This window comes from Larus michahellis, chromosome 23 (genome assembly GCF_964199755.1).
Source record: "Larus michahellis chromosome 23, bLarMic1.1, whole genome shotgun sequence".
Taxonomy (NCBI): Eukaryota; Metazoa; Chordata; class Aves; order Charadriiformes; family Laridae; genus Larus; species Larus michahellis.
In genome coordinates, this window is record NC_133918.1 from 1,958,473 (window position 1) to 1,978,454 (window position 19,982).

Below are 19,982 nucleotides of genomic sequence, written 5' to 3' on the forward strand. Positions count from 1 at the left end.
TGTATGGAATATGGATGTGCTCTGGACATAGAAGCTGCAGTGGCGGATCTTTCTAGACAGGGTGTAAATTAAGCGAAGCCCTGGGGAAGGAGGAATGCGAACTTCTGAGAGGCTGCAGGCGGTGGTTTAGAGAGGGCACCCGTGTGCCACGCAGAATGCTGGATGCTTTCCGGGCTCCTGGGGGGAAGCTGCAGTAGCTCACGTTGCCTTTCTTGGTGTGTAGAGAAACGCTTATCGTGCTCCACAGATGGAGGAAACCTAGGGGACGTTAGAGGCACTTGTCCCACTAGTCTTCTGCAAGATTGATTGCCTTTTCGTAATCCATCTTTTTGATCTCTGCTAACCATCTTGTCTCCAGCTGTAACATCCTCTGCTTTGGATTTATGGACCCCTGCCTGGGGAAAGAGCTGCCACTACAGGCAACCAAGCTGTTCTCCAAAACCAGGGGCTATCGACACTGACATCTTTTGTTCTGCGAGTTGAATGGATCAGTTGCAGATCAGAATTTGGCAAATCAAAATGACTTCTGTTAATACTTGAGTGGAGTACTCGGGAGCCAGTGTTGGATGGTTGGTGTTGGAAACAGAACAGTATCTAAAGACAATCATTAAAAGGTACATGAGTGTTGCCGTTGATTTATTTTCAACTAGCTTGTTTCAGGTTTTGTTTTCTCTGAATTGTTTGGACTCGTGTGGTGGACAGTGGAAATTGTAGGACGTCTCTTCCTCCTGCTTTGTAAATGCTTGACCACAGCTTGTTTGCACGTTTCTGAAGAGCTGCTTTGGTCACCTGCCCTGTTTTGGGGGGAGGAAGTGTGGTCTGGCGAGTCAAACGCGAAACGGGCTCTGCAAAGGTAAGAATTGCTTTTGCTGTGGGACAGTTCAATCCTGGGCAGTCAATTCTATGCACAAAAATGTTCATGTCGATCACGAGTAGCTAAGGAGTCTTAAAGTTCTGCAAATGATGCTTTGAGAGCTGTTGACTGAAGATCAAGAGAAATACAGCTCATGCATAGCTATATTTCTCTTTTTCAAGACCACATCCAGATTTTCAAACCATTTGTTCTCTCAGGTTTGCGGGTTTGGGCTCTGTAGCACTGTGGAGACTGATCAGATCTCACACGGATCCTGCTTTGCAAGTGGGGAAATGAAGTTCAGAAAAATGCAGTGTTTGCTCCCAAGCCCCAACTTAACCTTATCCCCAAGAATAAGCATAGTTTCATAAGAAGAACCTAAATATAAAAAGATATGAATTTGGAAGGGCACTAGGGTGTTGTTCCTTGCTGCAGGCGATGACGGCTGCCCAATTTAATTCAACATGTTCTTTGTGTTTGACGAAGAAACGTATAATGTTTAAATCTGTTGCTGTAGGTTAGGGATTCACTTTAGAGTATGAATCGTTGCAGTGTGAGGTAACTAGTCCGGGACTAATACACCCGAGAGTCTAGGATACAGGACCGGAATACAGAATTATATCAAAATAAAGCCATTAATATATCCTAAGGGATGTTAACTTGGAAAAATAATGTAGCCAAACCAGCCATGCTTGGTGGAAGAGTGTAGTGCTTTGTATTCAGTGTGAATTACAAGCCGTGACAACAGCTAGCTCGTGTTGTGGCAAAAATGTAGCAAATTGTCATTTTCACTTCCCCTGGCTCTTGTGGAGCCTGCTGCAAAAACTTCGTCTTCAGCTGGTTTTATTAGAGATTTGGTGCTTCGTAGAACCAAGTTATGTGTGGATAACTGAAACCTGCCTGGTGCGGTTCGTGTGATGCACAGTACGACCGCGCGTCCTTTAGTTTTCTTCTGTAAGTGTTACAGTAATAGCGGTGATTACTACTGAGAACTTATAAATTATGGTCATATTAATGAGGTTTTTTTTAACTTGGATTAACAGAGTATGTGATCATAGAAAATGATAGTGATTGCACAAAAGTACATATTTGGAAAGAGCTTTTGGGCACTACTGTCTTATTTAGCCTTTAAAAACTAGTGTAGGGCTTCTCCTATCTGCAAACTACAAAATGTCTTTGTGCAAAGAGGGCTAGCTGACCGAGTATTGAAGCGTGCAGAAACATTCATTACCCCTTTTTTTCTTTTCTTTTTTTTTTCCTCCCTGTGATCAGAGAGCTGAGCCTAAACTGCAGGAAAAGGTCCTGACAGAGAACCATCAGGATGGGGTACTTTTGGAGATGAGGTGAAAGGAAAGATCAAACTCTTAAAAATCGCTTGGTGGCCAAACCTCTGTGCCCTAAAGGGCAAAACCGCTAGTGCAGCTCGTTGGCTGCTGCGGCAGGACTCTGTCTGCTCGGCAGGGTGTGTAAGCAGGAGTCGGGCACGCTGGTAGGGCTTCTGGGCACTAGTGTGCTAAGAGTAATAGCGGTGGGTGTGTTTCTGGCTTCAAACTTGAAACTCCTGTGATTAGAGTTGTAGTAACATGTGGATGGAGAAATCTGTTGTAAGAATTGGAACTGTGAAGCTATTCAGTTGTGCTGGCTGAAACTCTTCTCCACTGTTTTCCATAGAAAATTGGATTCTCTTATAAGTGACTTTTGGGGAAAAAAAAAAAAAAAAAGAGAAGGTCTGCTTTCTTTCCATTATTTTTCCAATGAAATGTCGTGGCAAAAACTACTGAATTTTCTCTGGGAGCTCACGTTTCAGTTTTAAATTGAACGTTTAGGTTGAAAATAAGAACCCTTGATTATAAAGTTCAGCTGGAGAGAACTTACTGCAATAACTAACTTTTAATATGTGTTTAGGGTTTGTTTTTTTTTTATAAACTTGTTATGAATAGCTTTGGGCATTCTCAATAATTACAATGGACTGCAACTTTTTACTTTAAATACTTAGTGCATAGACCACATTAAAGAGATAAGGTCTTGTCTCATGAAATAGCTTCCATTTATGTGGCCCAGAAGGGCCTCTCAAACGGCATAAATATAAGAAGATTGCAAAAGTACAGCCAGGCCAAGGAGCAGCACGTAGTTGTGCTTCACATCAGTGTGCAGGGGAGGAGGGACGGGGGGGAGGGAGAAGAGCTTGGAACAGACTTGGGAGGATGAATGGAGCTGCTCTTCGTGACAGAGAGTACCGTGGCATCATCTCGTGACTGCGAACATGCTCCTTGAGACCGGTCCAAAAGGCTTCTGCACAGTGTATTTCATGATTGATGGCCAGTCGGGTTGTAGGAGGCTCTTTACCGGGATACCTTACTGACGAAGCATTGCAAGCGTGGGTGCAGATGCAGCGTAAAGCTGTGCTCTCCAGTATAACACAACGTGCTTGTATGAGGTGCCTGCCCCAGAGGTGTAGCTGGCATGCTGGTGTTAGTCACTGCAGCTTGAAAAATTAAAAATAGTAGATGTCTGAATTTGAAGAGCTTCAGGCGGCCTTTGAGAGTGTTGGGCTGTCTGTTGCTGCGGGGCTCAGGTGTGTCACCCTGCTGAGGCTGCATCAGAGCCACTGGGAACTACTGGCGCTCCCTCCCAACCTGCTGGTTTCGGTGTTCATGTTCCGGGTCTGTGAAAGGATCTGGGTTAAACCTGCTGCACAGAGCTCAGCTGTGTGTCTGGCCAAAACCAGCGCATCTGCTGGAAGGGCTGATGGGCAGAGGCTGGCGCTGGTCAGAGCGGAGCCTGTGGTTTTGGTGAGGTTTCTATTCAGCTTGCCGTTGGAGCTGCTGAAGACTCTCTATCAGTGTCATAAACTATTGCATGAATACAGATGTGATGACTGGTGCTGTTTAATGTCTATTCTTATTAAATCTTACAACTGTAATGTTGAAATGGGACCAAAAGTGTTCTCTAAAGAAGGGGAAACCGCTCTGTATTTCCTTTAGATCTTCTTCCCCCCTTCCTCCTCCATTTTCCATGGCCACCTCTGCTTTGAAGAAATGTTAGGAGATCATCTCTGATTTTGTTTGCAAGACTTGCACGAGATCGTGGGAGCTCTGCCCAGACAAAGTCTGTTAGTTATAGAGTATAGCAAACTTGCTAAGTATTTCAACATGAGCAGATTAGCAGCAGTAAATGTGGAACTTCAATAAATGTGGTCTTCAAATTCGTTATTCCTAGGTAATGCCTCAGAAAGGACCCTTCTGGCTGGAGTTTCCACTTGAGGTTGTGTTAGTAAACTCACTTGCTTAAATTGGATGATTTGTAGTTGTGGATGTGCATTGTGGGTTTGTTTTTTTTTTTAAATTTAATTTTCACTTCTTAACCCAAGACAAAGGACTCTGTTAATTAGAGCATTTTTGGGCATTTTCATGAAGACCTATAGGACAAGGGGTTTCTCCATGTGTTCTGCTAGCACTGTCACTGGCCAAAACCATCAATGAAGAATATAACTTCTTTGGAGAAAATGGTTATGCCAGAATAAGCGTGAATTCACTTTTCCGGTATAATGTGCTTATGTTGATAAAGCACATTCTTACTATACAGGAACACCGTTTACTGGAAGAGCTAGATCAGCCCAAGGGGTTTCTACTGTGATAATTCTGTGTGTAGCGAAAGGTGAAAATTTATAGGGGATGTTTATGGATGAGCTGACTGTCCTGGGTTATTTTTATACTTTGCAGATAAGAAATGAGAAGAAAGAGAAGTCCTCCTCCTCTATGCTCTTTCTTTTATATGTGCACTGGGAGTCAGGAGCAGGTTTTAGTTCTGTTGCTTCCCTGTTTTCTAGGCCAGGATTTATCAGTAGAATGAGTTACCTGACATTTCTGAATTTAAATTGGGTTTATTGGTGCTGTTGGTTCCTGTTGGGTTTGGGCTGTCCCAGTCCAGACCCTGAGCGAGCCCCGTAGATGGGAGGAAGCACAACCCCAGATCTGTTCCGCATGGCTTGTGGTGTTCAGGGTGTTTGCGTAGCATTGGCACGTTGTTAGGAAACATCCCAAGTGTCCCCACTGCTTTTACGTTGTCTTTTTCTCCTTTTTGAGACTGTAACTGGAATGGTTTGTTTTTCTTTGGTCAGCCTCTCGTGTGACTCCTAGGTACAGGGTTAACTTTTTGCATTCTGAAAATAAAAGCTTTTCCTAGTAAAATACAACATGTTCCTTCATACCTTTACTGTAACAGACTTCAGAAATGTTTGCCTTATTTCTATCCCTCCCAGTCATGAGATTTTTATCCGGGTATCTTAAGGGCTGTGTGGAAGTTTCTTGGAATGAGAACATCTGCAAGACTGGTTGATCTTGAGTATATAAACTGGTTATACACGGGGAAATCTGTTTCCTCGTGCAAATATAAAAGCTGTGATACCCATGGAAAAAGCTTCTATTTGGCTTATATCATGTCATTCCATGTCCTGAATAAATAATCCCAGCCGTTTTCTGTCATCTGTCCATTAGTGCTTCTCTCCTCCCATTCCCTTCCTTCCCCTGTCCCCAGTTCTCTGCCTTCTGTGGCCTGTCCCTACCCTTTGCTGTAGAACTGCCCACGGGTAACTCTACAGAAATGACATTTCTGCATTAGAAGACAAGGGAAATTATTTGAGGGAGAGTGAGCCTTTACACTTCCAACTCCAGAAGGTCCCTAGATACTGGACTGCTAATTAAAAGGTCAAAGCGACTTGAAGAAACAAATGTCTGGTAGCTAAGGCTTCACACGATGGATACAACAATATATACAGGAGCTCTTGGAACTTCCCTAAAATAGATTTTTTTGTAGCATGGTGCATATACGAGCAATTCCAAGGGCTTTATTAGTACGAGTTTGGAATGGCTAAACTTGCTTGTGCTCCTGAGTAAACTCCCAAATGAAAGTCGACAAACATCTGTGCCTCACAGTCTAGCTTATACTTGTAATGCACAAGGTTTAATGTGTTTTGTGGATGTGTCTTTTGTTTTTCCGTTCATGAAAAGGTCCGAGTATGCAGACCCCCTTTTCTTTTTTGTGTGCTGTGAGGTGGTTTTTTTCCCTACGCTGATACCCACTCCTGCTGCTTATTTGATGCTTTATTTTAGAAAGCCATTTGCGGTGCTAGAATCGTAGTGCCCATATGGAGATGTGAGCACGTACCAGATGCTGGGGCCATGAAATCAGCTGTTCATTGTGGAACTTGCAGTCAAGTACCTACTGCATACCAATAATCCTCAAGGGTATCAGCTACACAATTCCCGATTTCAGAAAATGACAAAGAAATAAGTAGAATGACAGTTCCTTCATGTAAATCTTCTGCTACTCCATAGAAACTTGACAAATGTATTTCCTTAAGCCTTATTTTTTCTTAGAGGGCTCGTTTTAATGGGTTTAATGGCCTGGGTGGCAATCAAAGACTCCTTTCCTAGTATGCCTGCCATTTATATTCTTAAAAAGATTGTGATTCCTGTAATCTTCTGAAACACGGCACACCTGATGTCTCTTTGAAAATGTCTCTTCTTTTCTTTTTATTTCAGGACAAACACCATGATGCTGCTCACGAAATTATTGAGACAATTCGGTAAGTGTTGAATGCAGACATGGCTGGAATCCTTTCCTGTGTCTTACTGCATCTCTGTCAATGGGTGTCTTGAGACAAGATATAAAGGAGAGCAGCAGTTATAATTGTAATTTAGCAGCTCTGAATTATTTTCTAAGCGGAATTGATATTGTTGCAATACAAATCTCCCTGTCAAATAGACTTTTTTTAACTTGCCATATTCTGTTCTTTTTTGAACAGAATTAAAAATGAATAGTGATATTCAACTTCTGGGGCTGCATGTAATGAAGATTACAATGCTTCAAGGAAGCTCTGCGTCAGTAACCAGAGACAGCAGGCTGTATTCGATCTTTAGAAAAGCAAGGTTAAGAAAACCTCATTGGCATGATGTCTTAAGTTCTGGTCTTGCATATCCTCTTCCCCACCCTTTTCTTTGCCCTTGTTGCTGTGGTGTTGCAGCATTGTTAGCATTTGCATTAATTTGCAATGATGTCCCTGTTAGCATTCCTCTTAATTCTACTGGTAGGGTTGGACAGATGTGGGGAAAATGGGAGGATAAAGGTGAAAAACAGATAAGAGTAGGAAGTCTGAGCATTTCCCAACACAGGCAGTGGTTATGCCATGGCTTGCTGTTATTTCAGCAGGGATAGGAGGTGACTTGCTGTAGAACTTTTATTAAATGCTAACACAAACTCCCCAAACACCTGAGGCGTGTTAATGTATTATCCACATTAGGTTGTTTTAAAGCTGCTCTTGATAACTGTTTTAGATGCTTACCATGCAGGCTTCCCTTGTCTGAGGGCTGTATCTGCAGCAGGATTTAATGGTTGGATGGTGCAGATAGAGGTGAGGTACAAAGAAGGGTGTTTTGTCTGCAGAGCCTCCTGAGCTTGAAATTTGGTCGGTCACGTAGGGCCTACGGAAAGGTAGTGAGTCTTGTTTGCTCCCAGCACAAGTGTGAGAGACAAGTCCTTGCACGGTGGGGTGGATAATATCACTTACATACATGAAATCATAGCGTTTTCCCATGGGCTGTGGTGGGAGGGAAAGTGTAATGGGGATTAGGGGCTAAAGCTGAGAATTTTTCTTAGAAATTTCTTTTTCTAACTACAAAGCCTTGACACAAGAGGCACTGCCACTTCCAGTTCGCTTGTACCGATGTTGCTAAGGTTCTGTGCCTTGGGAACTTGTGGCATCATTTGTCAGTCTGATTATTGAGAAGACCGTTTCTGAAGGGATTTAAACAGACGTGGTGCCAAAAGGGGTTGCCGGAGTCCTCGGTGCTTTCCATGCCACGCTGGCTGAAGGCAAGGGGAAAACTGTGTTAGAAAGCGGTTGGGCCAAAGTAGTGTTTCACAACTGCGTTTTAAGCAGGATTGCAGCGAATGCAGTGTGTTAGCAGGCTTTCACGCTGCCTTGGCCTGCCTTGTGCAAAGTAACCGCAATGTGGTTATGAAAGCGGTGGTAGAAGAATGCAAAGAAGTATTTGTCTCGTCAAGGCAGTGGTAAACAGCTGCTGACTGTCCATTTCCCTAATATAAGAGACAAAAATTTGCGGAGATCAGACTCCTAACAATTTTAGGGAGATGGGAGGTATTAGTCAGAAGAGACTCAGTCATAGATGTAGAAGTTCTATTTTTTACTTGCCTATATATTTCTTTGATAAGAGCGAATCAGCCAGAAGGAACCAGAACTGTTGGATCTTGAGTGATTTTTTTTTTTTTTCTGTTTTCCCCCCCATTTTAAACGTGAAGCATGCATCAAGGTGCGCCAATCAGGAACGCTGCCATTCCTACTGGAATTCATCCTGTGACATGCTCTGAGTTTTTTTGATGATGGTAGTGCTCTCCTGTTTCGATGCTTTTGGAAGAAAGCGTGTGCAAAGCTTACGTTGTCGTTGAAAGGAATTAATCTTCCTACATTGCAAGAGCAAAGATCTGCTCTTCTCTGAGCTGCTGTTGTCAGCTGGCTGCAGGCGGGTGCGTGCTTTGCCATTTCTGATGGCAACAGCACACGGGGCTTTGTTAACTCCGCAAGTAAAAGGGATCTTTTCTCCAAATGACTTTTGAAAACCTGTTTTGGGTTGGGTCATGGGAGGTGTAAGAGCAGTTTAGAGCACTACCCAGAGGGGAATATCCTCGCAATGCTGGCATTGTTTTGGGGTGCATTTGTTTTGGAAATGTCTTCTCCGCATTCTGCTTTGTCAAAGCTTGTTACAGTATCAGAATTCTTTCAGAATTTTGCACTTCTGCATTACCTTTTGTGTTAGATTAGCATCAGCCATGGCTTTGAGTATTTTTAGACACATTGAATACATTTATCACCTGGTTTTGAAGTTGTGCCGTTTCAAGAGCTTTATACTACTGCCAGTGTCTGCCGGCCCCTCACTGTTTCTTCAGTACAAATGTGAACTATTGCAGCTTTCCAATTAGCGTTTTGTCCTGTCTGCTTTACTCCTAACAATATTGTGATTTTTCAGTATGCTGCTGCAGTATACCGTCTTAACATATAGCAGTGCCAGTCTAGAATTGAGACAGACTGCCTTATTATACTTAATTGGAGATATTTTTATTCATTAGTTCTTCTCTTGTTGCAGGTGGGTCTGTGAAGAAATCCCAGATCTCAAGCTTGCTATGGAAAACTACGTTTTAATTGACTATGATACAAAAAGGTGAGAGGAATATTTTATTTCCCAGCAGGAGGACAGGCCAGCACGGTTTATAGTGAGTCAGTTTGTAACTGGTTATTCTTAGACACTGTGAACTGAAGTTTTTCTTTTAGAACTGGCTTCAGACTCTGCAGAGTTATTTTGGTAGGAAATGTGTAACAGCAATATTGGCAAAGGCTGTTGGATTAAGGACATAATTGGAAACTCCACACAGCAGAAAGTTGAGCTCTGGTGTACGTTGGAATTACTCACTCCGAAACAATGATCGGTATCTGCGCCGTTGGACTGCGTCCAGTCTTAGGAATCTGAATGGCACTGAGGTTTCTACTTTTGTAGTAACTAAGAATTCCTGTTCAGAAAGTGGCATGCCAGAGCTGGCTGTCAGCGCCACGTCCTCCGCCTGCGCTGCTGGGGGGAGGTTAGCCTTCCCCGTCCCTCCTCTGGGTTCAGCGCAAGTGGGATGCGGTTTAGGTGGGGGGCTAAATTAAAAGGCAAACTACTCGTACCGCTCTTCTGGGCAGTTAGAAATAATTTTAAGATACCTGTAGTGATATGTGAACACCTTTTCCACAAACAGCTTACAATGAATGTGGCATTCACCTTGAGGCCGGGAGAGGCAGCTCTTGGCCTGCAGTCTATCTGTGGAGAAATCTGAGGTTCTGCGTATTGACTTGGCTCCACTGAGACTGGAAAAAGAGATGACCCTCAAGCTGCAGTTTACAAAAGCCTCCTTAATTGGCTTTCATGGCAAAGACTGAATTTGTTCAAGTCCACAGCCTGGCTAAACTTCTCGAATGAGGTTTACAGATGAAACTGCATCGCTCTAATTAATAACTGGCTATTGTCCTGAGCACAGACACTTGTATCACGATCTGCTTAAGCTATTGCTTCCTCCTCTCCTAATATTGTTTTAATTGCTTCAGTGCAAGACTTGGTAGTCCCTCTCTTCCTCCTGAAAAATTCAAAAGGAGAAATCAGGGTTGAGCATCCCTTGTCATCAAATCCATTAATTCGGATTTGTGGATTACTCGCAGTCACTGCAATACTGTACTGTTGTAGTTCTGGCACCCTCACCGGGCATGTTGAACTGGGTAGCATCAGTGTGGTCGGCAGCAATACCGAGTAAAGGAGAAACCCGTCTGTTCCCCAGAGTCACACCCTGCACCTTTCTGCTTCTTTTCAAGAAGTTACAAACCTGTAATTTTGGTAATGATTTTAGTCTTTTTACTTCCTTTGAAAAAATTTGTCAGAAAAATTACTTGTGATAGGTACTGACGCGTGGATGAGAATGAAAAGCAGCAGATTATAGAAGCGCAGGTGCTGTGCAGACAAAAACCCATTTCAGCCTCTTACTTTGCCGTAACGTGGAATTGACCGTGGGCAGCTGAAAGCTTGTGGTGGGAGCCAGCCACGCGCCTCGGAGAGCGTCCCAGCCAGCACAGAGGCAATGGGGGTCACAAGAGACTGCAGAGCCACTTCCTTCTGATGTCCCCTGGTCCCCCTGCCCCTTCCTGATCTGGGGATGGCCGTGATTTAATTATCTTGCTCCTGCAACTCCTTGGATTGTTTTTGGTTTTTTTTTTTCCCTGCTGTTTTGTGGGTCTGATTACGTAGCAGATGATGTTCCTGGTAATATCTTCTCTTTCCTGGCCTGAGATGAATTTGTTTAATCCTCTCAGCTTCTGTCATTAAGGCATCTGCCTGAATTGCTGTAATCCCAGCCAACCCCTGAAGCAGTCGGTATGTGTTTCTGGTGGGTGAAACTTCAGATTGTGTCCTGGGTCTGCCTGCATTTTCAGTCCCAGAGTTAATTTCTAGAAAAGCATCTACTTGTCCCGGGACTGATTATCATGGAGAGATGATGGAACAAAGGAGAAAAATTTACAGATGTCTTAAATTTCTGTGCAGTTGAGAATCTGGAAAGTAATGGACTATAAGAATACAAGCTTTCTAATAAGTTGTGCTTTGAGTTCAGTCCTTTTTCCCTTAATTAAAGAAACTATTATTATTTGTTGTATGCTCCTGGTCTACTGAGGAATTTTTTTAAAGGGGACAGTATGCAAAGTCCTAAAGCTGTGTATGTAATTACGTGTTCTGCAAGAAACAAACCCTAAATAGCCACCTACTTACAGCAAGTGCGATGACAAAAAAACCACAAGATTGTACTTTCAAACCTGCCTTTTGGAGTTTTCTGTTTTTAACTGACCCTGGGTTCTTTCTCCCCACACAGCTTTGAAAGCATGCAGAGGCTTTGTGACAAGTACAACCGAGCCATTGACAGCATTCATCAGTTGGTATGTGTTTACCTTCCTTACGTGCCGTGATGTTTCTCTACCTGGTTTGAATTCACAGAGAGTGAATAACAGCCAGAAAGCAGTGAGCGATTGCTGGATGCTGGTGTTAGCCTAGTTGCAGCACCAGTATTCAGCGCTTCCATACTTTCAGAGATTTAATAAGTTTGATATTAAACCTTATGTTCCTGATCCCACCTGGGCAGTCAAGGAGTTGGTATTGGAGGAGCATTCTTATAGGAAGGAAGGAAAAGAAAAATATTTTTTTCCCCCCAAACTGCAGATTTGTAAGCTATTACTCTTTAGTGTGCACTTCTGGCACCGTTGTTTTGGCTCTTTGAAACAGCTGAGTTATCTTTAGGGGGAAGAAAAGGTTTCTCCGCATTTAGTGTGTAGATGTTTCACGGGGATTTATCATATAGATTTACGTTTGCATGGGGAAATCTGTGGCTTATGGGTACTTAAATAATCCATACGAACTCTCCTGTGTATTGTGGAAGTGATCCACGGCTTAGGAATTTCCTCGCTTGCCACTCAGTTCTGCGGGATCACTCTGGCAAACTAGAATGTAATCTCTTTTCAGACCAATTTAACAAGCTTTTTGGTTTTCCCACCTCTATAAAAGGTTGAACTGGAGGAAGCGAAACATGAATGATGAATGAATGTTACTATTCTGTTTAATTTTGAAAGTATGGGTGGTTTATTTTCTCCGCTGTGCTTGTGGGAATTATTTGAAGTGTGCAGTATTAATGGCAACAAGACTTTTTTGCAAGGATTTATTTCACTTTGGCCTACAACTTCTCCAAAGTTGTGCTTGTTTGGATTCAGGCATCTTCATGTGTATATCAATTAATAACTAAAAATTTGAAGGTACTCGGCATTTGCAATTGCTGTCTGAAGTGGCAAACCTGCCTGGTTTCTTCTTGCCATCTGAATCTCAAATAGAGGAGTGCTTAGGAGGGATCCTGGAGTTGTCCTTTTTCTGCTTGTTTTTCCTTATCAAAGGGAGAGGTAAACATTTTTAAAACTTAACAACTTTTATATTTAGGACAGTTTTTTTTTCTGAAGAAGAAGAAAGGAAGCTTGATTTCCATCTCTTTCCTGCCGCTCCCTGTTTGAGTACATCTGATCCCTCCCATCCCATGGTTCCTGCAAGAAAATGAAACTGCTCTTACACTGACAGCACAGTCAACAGCACTCCAGTGGGGACCAGTAAATACAAAATGAGTGAACAAGCTTTTACAGCTACTCCAGCTATATTCAGTATTAAGCTTTACACTGCCTGTTGATTTTTACATCTCTTTAATTTCCCCTTTACCTCCTATTTCCAGCAGGCGTATTTGGAGTTACCTATTGGTTGAGGTGAGACAAAGTACAGAGCAGTCGGTGTTGCGTAATTTCTTTAGTTTCGTTCACTGGTTTTACCTTTACAGAGCACGTGGGAGGGAATTTCTCTCAGTTCTACATTACGCCAGTGCAGACTTGGTTTTGGTGATAATTCTCTTGTCCTCATCTCGGGTTCATTTCTTCTTCTTCCTGCTCTTTACCTTTAGTGGAAGGGAACCACCCAACCGATGAAGCTGAACACTCGTCCCTCCAACGGGCTCCTCCGGCACATCCTGCAGCAAGTGTATAACCACTCGGTGACCGATCCAGAGAAACTCAACAACTACGAGCCCTTTTCCCCAGAGGTTTACGGAGAAACGTCCTTTGACTTAGTGGCCCAAATGATAGATGAAATTAAAATGACAGAGGATGATTTGTTTGTTGACTTGGGCAGTGGTAAGTGACCAATAATTGTTCCTCTTTTTTTCTTTCTGCTCACTGTTTTTTTCCTTTCTTTAAAAAAAAAAAAAAAAAGTGAAATTCATATTTGGAAAGTAAACCAGGACTAAGGATTGTGTTACAGGGTAAGCACCTTTTCTAGATAATCCCCACTGATGCTCTTGCTTTTTATGACAAGATTAAATACACCAAAGGGACATCCCAGACATTCTTCCCCGTGGCGTTAGTGGATTGTCAGCCTACAAATGCAATAAACCCTTATTATAGAAAACTCTTGTTTTCTGTTGCTATAACACTTATAAAGAGGAACAATATTAAAAATGATGCTTGAAAGATAACAGTAGCAGTTCCCTTTCTAAGGTTTCTTCTGTTTTCAATGGATTCAGTTTATGCCCTTCATATCTGAAAATGTGGGATCTTGACCCTTCCCATGCCGGCCTGAAACGCTTGGTACGGAATCTGAAAATTAAACAGTTTTTTTCCTCTGACATACTTCTCATCTGCCTTGTGAGACCCCACAAAATCTAGCTTACAACTACAGCTGCGCATCGTGAACAAGTTAGGGTTTTAAAAGGAAATAGATGTTTCTAGTTGGTAAAGAAACTAGATGTGACTCAAACACATGTGGAACAGATATACTGAGTAAGAAGACGATGTTCTTCTTTTTGTTGCTAAAATCTGGTTCAGAGCAGGAAAGGAGTAATGAGAATTTCCCCTTTTACTGGATGAGTTGTAAAGTTTTAGATGAAGTATGTTTTGGTTTTGTTGCTGGTATGATGCAGGACTTCTGGGGAAAAATATTTTAAAATCTATTCAGTTGTTAAAAACCAAATATATTTTTAAATTTAAATATAGCAGGACTGCGATTTCCTCCCCCCCCCCCCCCCCCGATTTAATATATCTTCAGTGATATTTTTTTTTTTAAATTTCTTCTTCTTTTTTTTTTTTTTTTTTTTACCCCCCTTCCTCAGTGGAACTTTTGTCTGAAGTTTCCTGTTTGAATGACTTGTGTTCAGTCGAGACATTTAGAAAGGCATCAGATCTGACAAACTGTTTTCCATCTGGAAGAAAAAAATTGCCATAGATGCTGGCAATTGTTTGTTCAGGAAGGTTAAAGAAGATCATATCTGAAGTTCTGCTGATTATATAAGAAGCTCAAATGTTAGATGCTTTTACCCAGTATCATCAGAAATAAATAGTATTTATTGCTAACCTCCCCGCTTTCATCTTGGAGATTGACCAACGGTATAAAAATCTGCAGTCTAAAAAGCCTGTGTGAAAGAAATGGTTTAAATTCAGAAGTCTTTGACTTTTAATGTTTGGAGCGCTGAAACAATTAAAACCAGAATATTGTTGTTGAGTCTGTGCTGAAGGAATAAACTTGTTGTAAATTGTAATCGGTGCGGTATTGAGTGCCGTGTAAATGAAAACACTGTCACAGCGTATTATTTCTATCAGTAAATTTAATGCCGTCCCAATAACTCCATGCGTACGGCAGGGCTAACACCCCCTGGCCGCCGTGGCTGCTTTTCTTAGTTTTGTGTGTGATGCCAGGAATATGGGGCTTGTTGGAGGAGGAATTTCGGGAGGTATGCATCATCATTAGGCAACTGAAATGACAATATGGTTAAGTTCTTGCAAAAAGAAAAGCCAAAGACCAATGAGATTAATAACTTCTTATGCCATATCATGTGATACCTGACAATGCAGTGTGTTCTTGTTTGTCCCTTTAGTCTTCGTCCTCCTTGCTCTTCTGCAAGGTCCTGCTCTTGGGATATGTGATAGAGAGCAGCCCTACAGAAGAGGACTTGGGGGTCCTGGTGGATGAAAAGCTGGACATGAGCCAACAATGTGCACTCGCAGCCCAGAAGGCCAATGGCATCCTGGGCTGCATCAAAAAAAAACGTGGCCAGCAGATCCGGAGAGGTGATTCTGCCCCTCTGCTCTGCTCTGGTGAGACCCCACCTGGAGTGCTGTGTCCAGCTCTGGAGCCCTCAGCACAAGGAGGACATGGACCTGTTGGAGCAGGGCCAGAGGAGGCCCCGGAGATGAACAAAGGGCTGGAGCCCCTCTGCTGTGGGGACAGGCTGAGAGAGCTGGGGGGGTTCAGCCTGGAGAAGAGAAGGCTCCGCGGAGACCTTCCAGCCCCTTCCAGTCCCTAAAGGGGCTCCAGGAAAGCTGGGGAGGGGCTGTTTGCAAGGGCATGGAGTGACAGGACAACAGGCAATGGTTTAAACTAGAGCAGGGCAGGGTTAGATCAGCCATTAGGAAGAAGTTCTTTACACTGAGGGTGGTGAGACACTGGCCCAGGTTGCCCAGATTGGGGGTGGAGGCCCCATCCTTGGAGACATTCAAGGCCAGGCTGGATGAGGCTCTGAGCGACCTGATCTAGTTCAAGCTGTCCCTGCTCAGTGCAGGGGGTTGGACTAGGTGGCCTTTAGAGCTCCCTTCCGACCCAACACATTCTATGATTCTCTGATTCATAAATAAGAAACAATAAAACAGTTCTGTCTCAGATCTTTGATTGTCCATGTTCCCTGCCACCCTGAAACTTGTACATCCATATTTCCATGTCTATAAAATATGCATGTGTATGCAAAATGGGAATTGGTAAAAAAAAAAACCAACTAAAAAAACAAACCCAAACAAAAAACCAACCCAAAAAGCCCCAACAACGAACCCCTCTGTCAGCACTGCAGTTCTCATTGTGCCAGACAACGTTCTAGTGGGGATGGTTTGAATGCAGGAGTTCCACCCCTGCAATTACCAGCGCCGCTCCCCGCCGGCAGCCAACGACATGGAAAACGGCAAGATGTTTTCTGTGCGACTGGGCTCTCCTCTCCCCTTCCCTCTTCTCTCCCATGTGGTCATCTGTGGAATGATTAAGTGCCCTGGTGAGACGAGAACGCGGTTTGTGTTAGTCAGAGACAAAAAGTGATGCATTAACGGACTATTGATGAATACGGGATGTTTTAAGAAAATCTGAAGTGACTGCTGTAACAAATGTGGAACGACGTTGCTGTAGTGTGCGCAAAATGTGGGTCGCTCACGCAGAGAGAAATCGAATGAATATTTTGTCTCTTTTCTGTTTAACATAAGCTGGGATGGGGGAGAGGGAATGCATTCCGGCAAGGTGTAGAAATGGCAGCTAATTATACTGCTGCGTCTGATGCAGGTAGAAGTTCATGCATTTTTAAGTACTGCTCAGCTTTGCCAGGGTGGTTGCTTTGAAATTTTGAGTGTTGAACCCTGTACTATTTTCTGCAGTAGTATTCTAAAGTAGCTCATATATAAATAAGCTTTACGTGTTCTCAGACTTTGTGCTGCGTTTCATGGTGAAAACCAGTGCAAATATTGCTAGATTATGACAAACATTTTACCCAATCTTTAAATTAATGGCATAGGTATGTGACCAACTAGTATTTCTTTTGAGATGTGGTAGGGTTTTTCTGACTCTCTGATTAACTAAATAGTGAATTGCAACGTAAAACCCGTAGATTTGATGAAATGCATATAAAATTTGTGGATAAAAACGCAGCTATTCTGAAACCTGTGTGAATTTGAAAAAATGAGCCTGTAATATTTAATAGAAATCACCATTAACAATACAAACCTTGCTGTAACAGTTGTAGTCTTTTGCTATTATCATAAAAAGTGCTCAATATATTGAAAAACGTAAACCTCAGGACTACAATGCTAGAAATTCTTTTCTGTTAGAGAAGTGGAATTGCGCTGCTTGCTTTCCCGTTAGGATGTAAACCCTTTTTACTGAAAAACAGGCTCTTAACATTTCACATCTTGTAGGAAAATGGGACTGACTTTATTAATGCACCCTGAAGCCTAGTCCTGCAGATTTACCTGTATTTTTCCTGGTGGCCTTTGCTCCAAAAGCCCTTCTCTCCCCTTGCAGTGGTTTTCTACTGAAACTTCTTCTCAGGTTTGTTTGTTTTTTTTTTTTTTTTATTTATTTTCCTGCAGGTGTGGGTCAGGTGGTGCTTCAAGTGGCTGCAGCCACAAACTGCAAACATCACTATGGTGTGGAGAAAGCTGATATTCCAGCCAAATATGCTGAGGTGAGGTGTTTTTGAAGCGAGCTGTGTGTATACGCCTTATTTGCAGGCTGAGTGGTTCAGGATTACTGTTAAGTGCTGTGTTCAGTCCTGGTTGCTTTTGCTTCTGGGGTCGGTAAGACCTGGAGCACAGCATGCTTGGGGAAAGAAGCGTATCTATCTAATCATTTGCCAGTGGTGCTTGCGGAGGGCACAGAAGGAGCATTACCATGTTTCTGAAGTGATTTCAGGACCGGGAGACGTAAAGCCCTTTTTACGGGGATGGCGTGGGACCTGTTCAAGAGGAAGCACAGTCTAAGCTTCACCTAAACACCCGCAATCATTCTGTGTCCGAAATGGCTCTAATACGCGGCTTCCAGAGACCATAGCGTCAAGCAAATCTAGGAATGAATTCACCAAACAAATAGTTCTTAAAGGCTATTTTCTGCTTACGTCAGCAATGCCCCTTTTTGCGGTCCTAAATCTGAAGTTCAGCTTAGTTATTAAACTGTTGGAGGCTAATTGATGAGGCCTGCGTTGGGTATCTGGTTAATAACTGCTTAGTAGGCACCTAACTGAAGTCTTGCTATAAGAAAACCATAATGTTTAGGCAGACAGTTTTCTTTACACTTCTAATTCTGTGCCAATGGGGGCACACAAAGGTAATCGGTTCCAAGACAAACCTGGAAGGCAAACAAGCTACAAGCAAACAATAAAGGTTAGTCAGGCCTTACCGTAAGAAGTTGACTTTCTTCAGTAGACTGAACAGAAACTTATCCCTCCGTATTGTTAAAACAAGCTGACTCAGCCTCTCCAGGCTGGAAAATTACATCTTATGAAGGGAGGGGGAAAAAAAAATACAAATCCTTGATCCTCCTTTTCAGTGGTGTGGGCAGAAATGCATAAACAGTGGCGAAGGGGATCAGACAAGCGTCTACAAATCCATTTTGTTTCCCCTGCCATGACCCAGTGGAAATTTCCAACTGGAGCGTGCTTTGTAGTCCCTCTGCCTGAGTTTTGTGGTTTCATTAGGGAGTCCCTTGCAAGGCCTGGACTCCCGCCTGTGTTTACTAGTAAACTAAAAGATCAGTGTTAAAGAGGGAAAGTTAAATTCTCTCTTTGACTAATACCCCTTCGTGTCACCGTGCAAACACAAGGCTTTAGTAAAAATGGTTAGCAATCAAAAAAAAAATTACACAGAAATACGAGGAGTGTTAACTCATGGGGTACCTTCAGTTTCAGAAGTACACTGGTATTTCCTAAGACTGCTGGCAGAACAAAATATACTGCATTATTCTTCTGGTTACAGACGATGTCCTGTCAGATTTAACAACTAAACCGCTGCTGCAGTGTCAGAGGGTGTGAAGCTGCCTGCGTACAGCTGATCTGCCTTGTGCTGGGTGTAATGGAGCAGTTTTCCTCCCCACCTCTGACAAACATGGGTGGAAAGGATTGGATTAAGTTGCTAGTTAAGATTGGCTGTGGCAACACATCTCTGGTTACTATGATAATTAATGCAGACGACTTTGAAAAGCTTCAGTAAAGAGGAAGAACGTTATGGATTTTAGTCAAGTTGTCTTAAAAAAAAAAAAAATATTAAAATGTAAGTTCACACAGCATAGGAAAATACTGAAGATTTTTTTGTGAGCTATCCTACTAAGCTTTGGAGTGCTTTTGAAACATAAAGAATTTAAAAACGCATCTGTCAGCACACACTGTTTTATTGACCTGCTGATGGAGGTCCCCACCATCTCCACGTTGTCAGCAAAGCCAGAATTCCTGCTCTGCTGCTCTCCCTTCTCTCCATTCCCTGCTACCTCCAAATTTGGGCCCTCCCGTATGTGGAGTCAAATCTTAAAGATCCAGGAGGGTTTTTTTTTTCCGTCTTCCAAGGCCTTTGAGTTTCATTTTCAAATGTGTTGGTGTATAGGTGTAGCTGGACCCTCACTGCCACTCCGATGATTTATGCTGCATATTATTGTCAATTGATATTGAGGACAAGATTTTGTAAATGTGGAGATGCATACGTACATCAGATCTTGATGTATGGGGCTTGGGGTTCCTTTCTCCTGTAGTTGGGTGATGGAAATCTGGTGCCAGCTCCCTGGTTGGGTAGTAGCAGCCTTCCATTCTCTGCAGCCCTGGTCTCTTCAGATGTAGTTTGAAGCGTTCTTCCTGGCGAGCGCGATGTTCTGCATGCTGCTTTCTGCTTTCTCAGTCACCCGACCAGACCTGTCTTTATCCCACGTCTTCCCTTGCTCTCTGGGCTTAGACCGGGCTGCCTTCGGTGCCTCCCACTGGCTGCGGGATTACGTACCACAACGCAGCAGCTACTTAAGGTTGCACAATTTTTAGTGTCAACCCAGATTGCCTGGTTTATAACGTGTAACTTTGATACCAAGGTGGGAGAGAAGAAGCTTTGTTTTTAAGGAAACTAAACTAAGTTGTCTGTCTGCGTATCCTTTGAGTGCTAATGGTAAAAAAACCCCATCGCCAAAACAAACAAATAAAAAAAAAGTCTTGGGGGTTAGTGAACACTGTCAGAGCTGCATCTCCTTTTATTGCGATGTGACTGGTAACACAAGATGTCCTAACGGGTGGTTTTGTTTTTCCTCCCTCTTCTAGACGATGGACAGAGAGTTCAGAAAGTGGATGAAATGGTATGGGAAAAAACATGCAGAATACACAGTGAGTGAAATTCAGCTGAAAAACTTTGTGATCCATGCTGATGTACAGAATTTGCAAAGTCCTCTTCAGCCTGTCGCCAGCC

General features: G+C 42.9%; 1 protein-coding gene across 10 annotated transcripts in view; it reads left to right on the top strand.

The window, feature by feature from the left end:
• DOT1L (DOT1 like histone lysine methyltransferase) overlaps positions 1-19,982 on the top strand; it is a 71,538-nt gene that overhangs the window by 11,810 nt on the left and 39,746 nt on the right. For 9 of the 10 annotated variants that reach the window (XM_074565761.1, XM_074565760.1, XM_074565762.1 and 6 more), the window contains exons 2-7: positions 6,397-6,440; positions 9,016-9,090; positions 11,318-11,381; positions 12,932-13,160; positions 17,142-17,236; positions 19,838-19,900. In XM_074565761.1, the coding sequence (XP_074421862.1) occupies positions 6,397-6,440; positions 9,016-9,090; positions 11,318-11,381; positions 12,932-13,160; positions 17,142-17,236; positions 19,838-19,900 (570 nt within the window). The remainder of the gene's footprint in view (positions 1-6,396; positions 6,441-9,015; positions 9,091-11,317; positions 11,382-12,931; positions 13,161-17,141; positions 17,237-19,837; positions 19,901-19,982) is intronic. The other variant, XM_074565766.1, reaches the window with a different exon arrangement.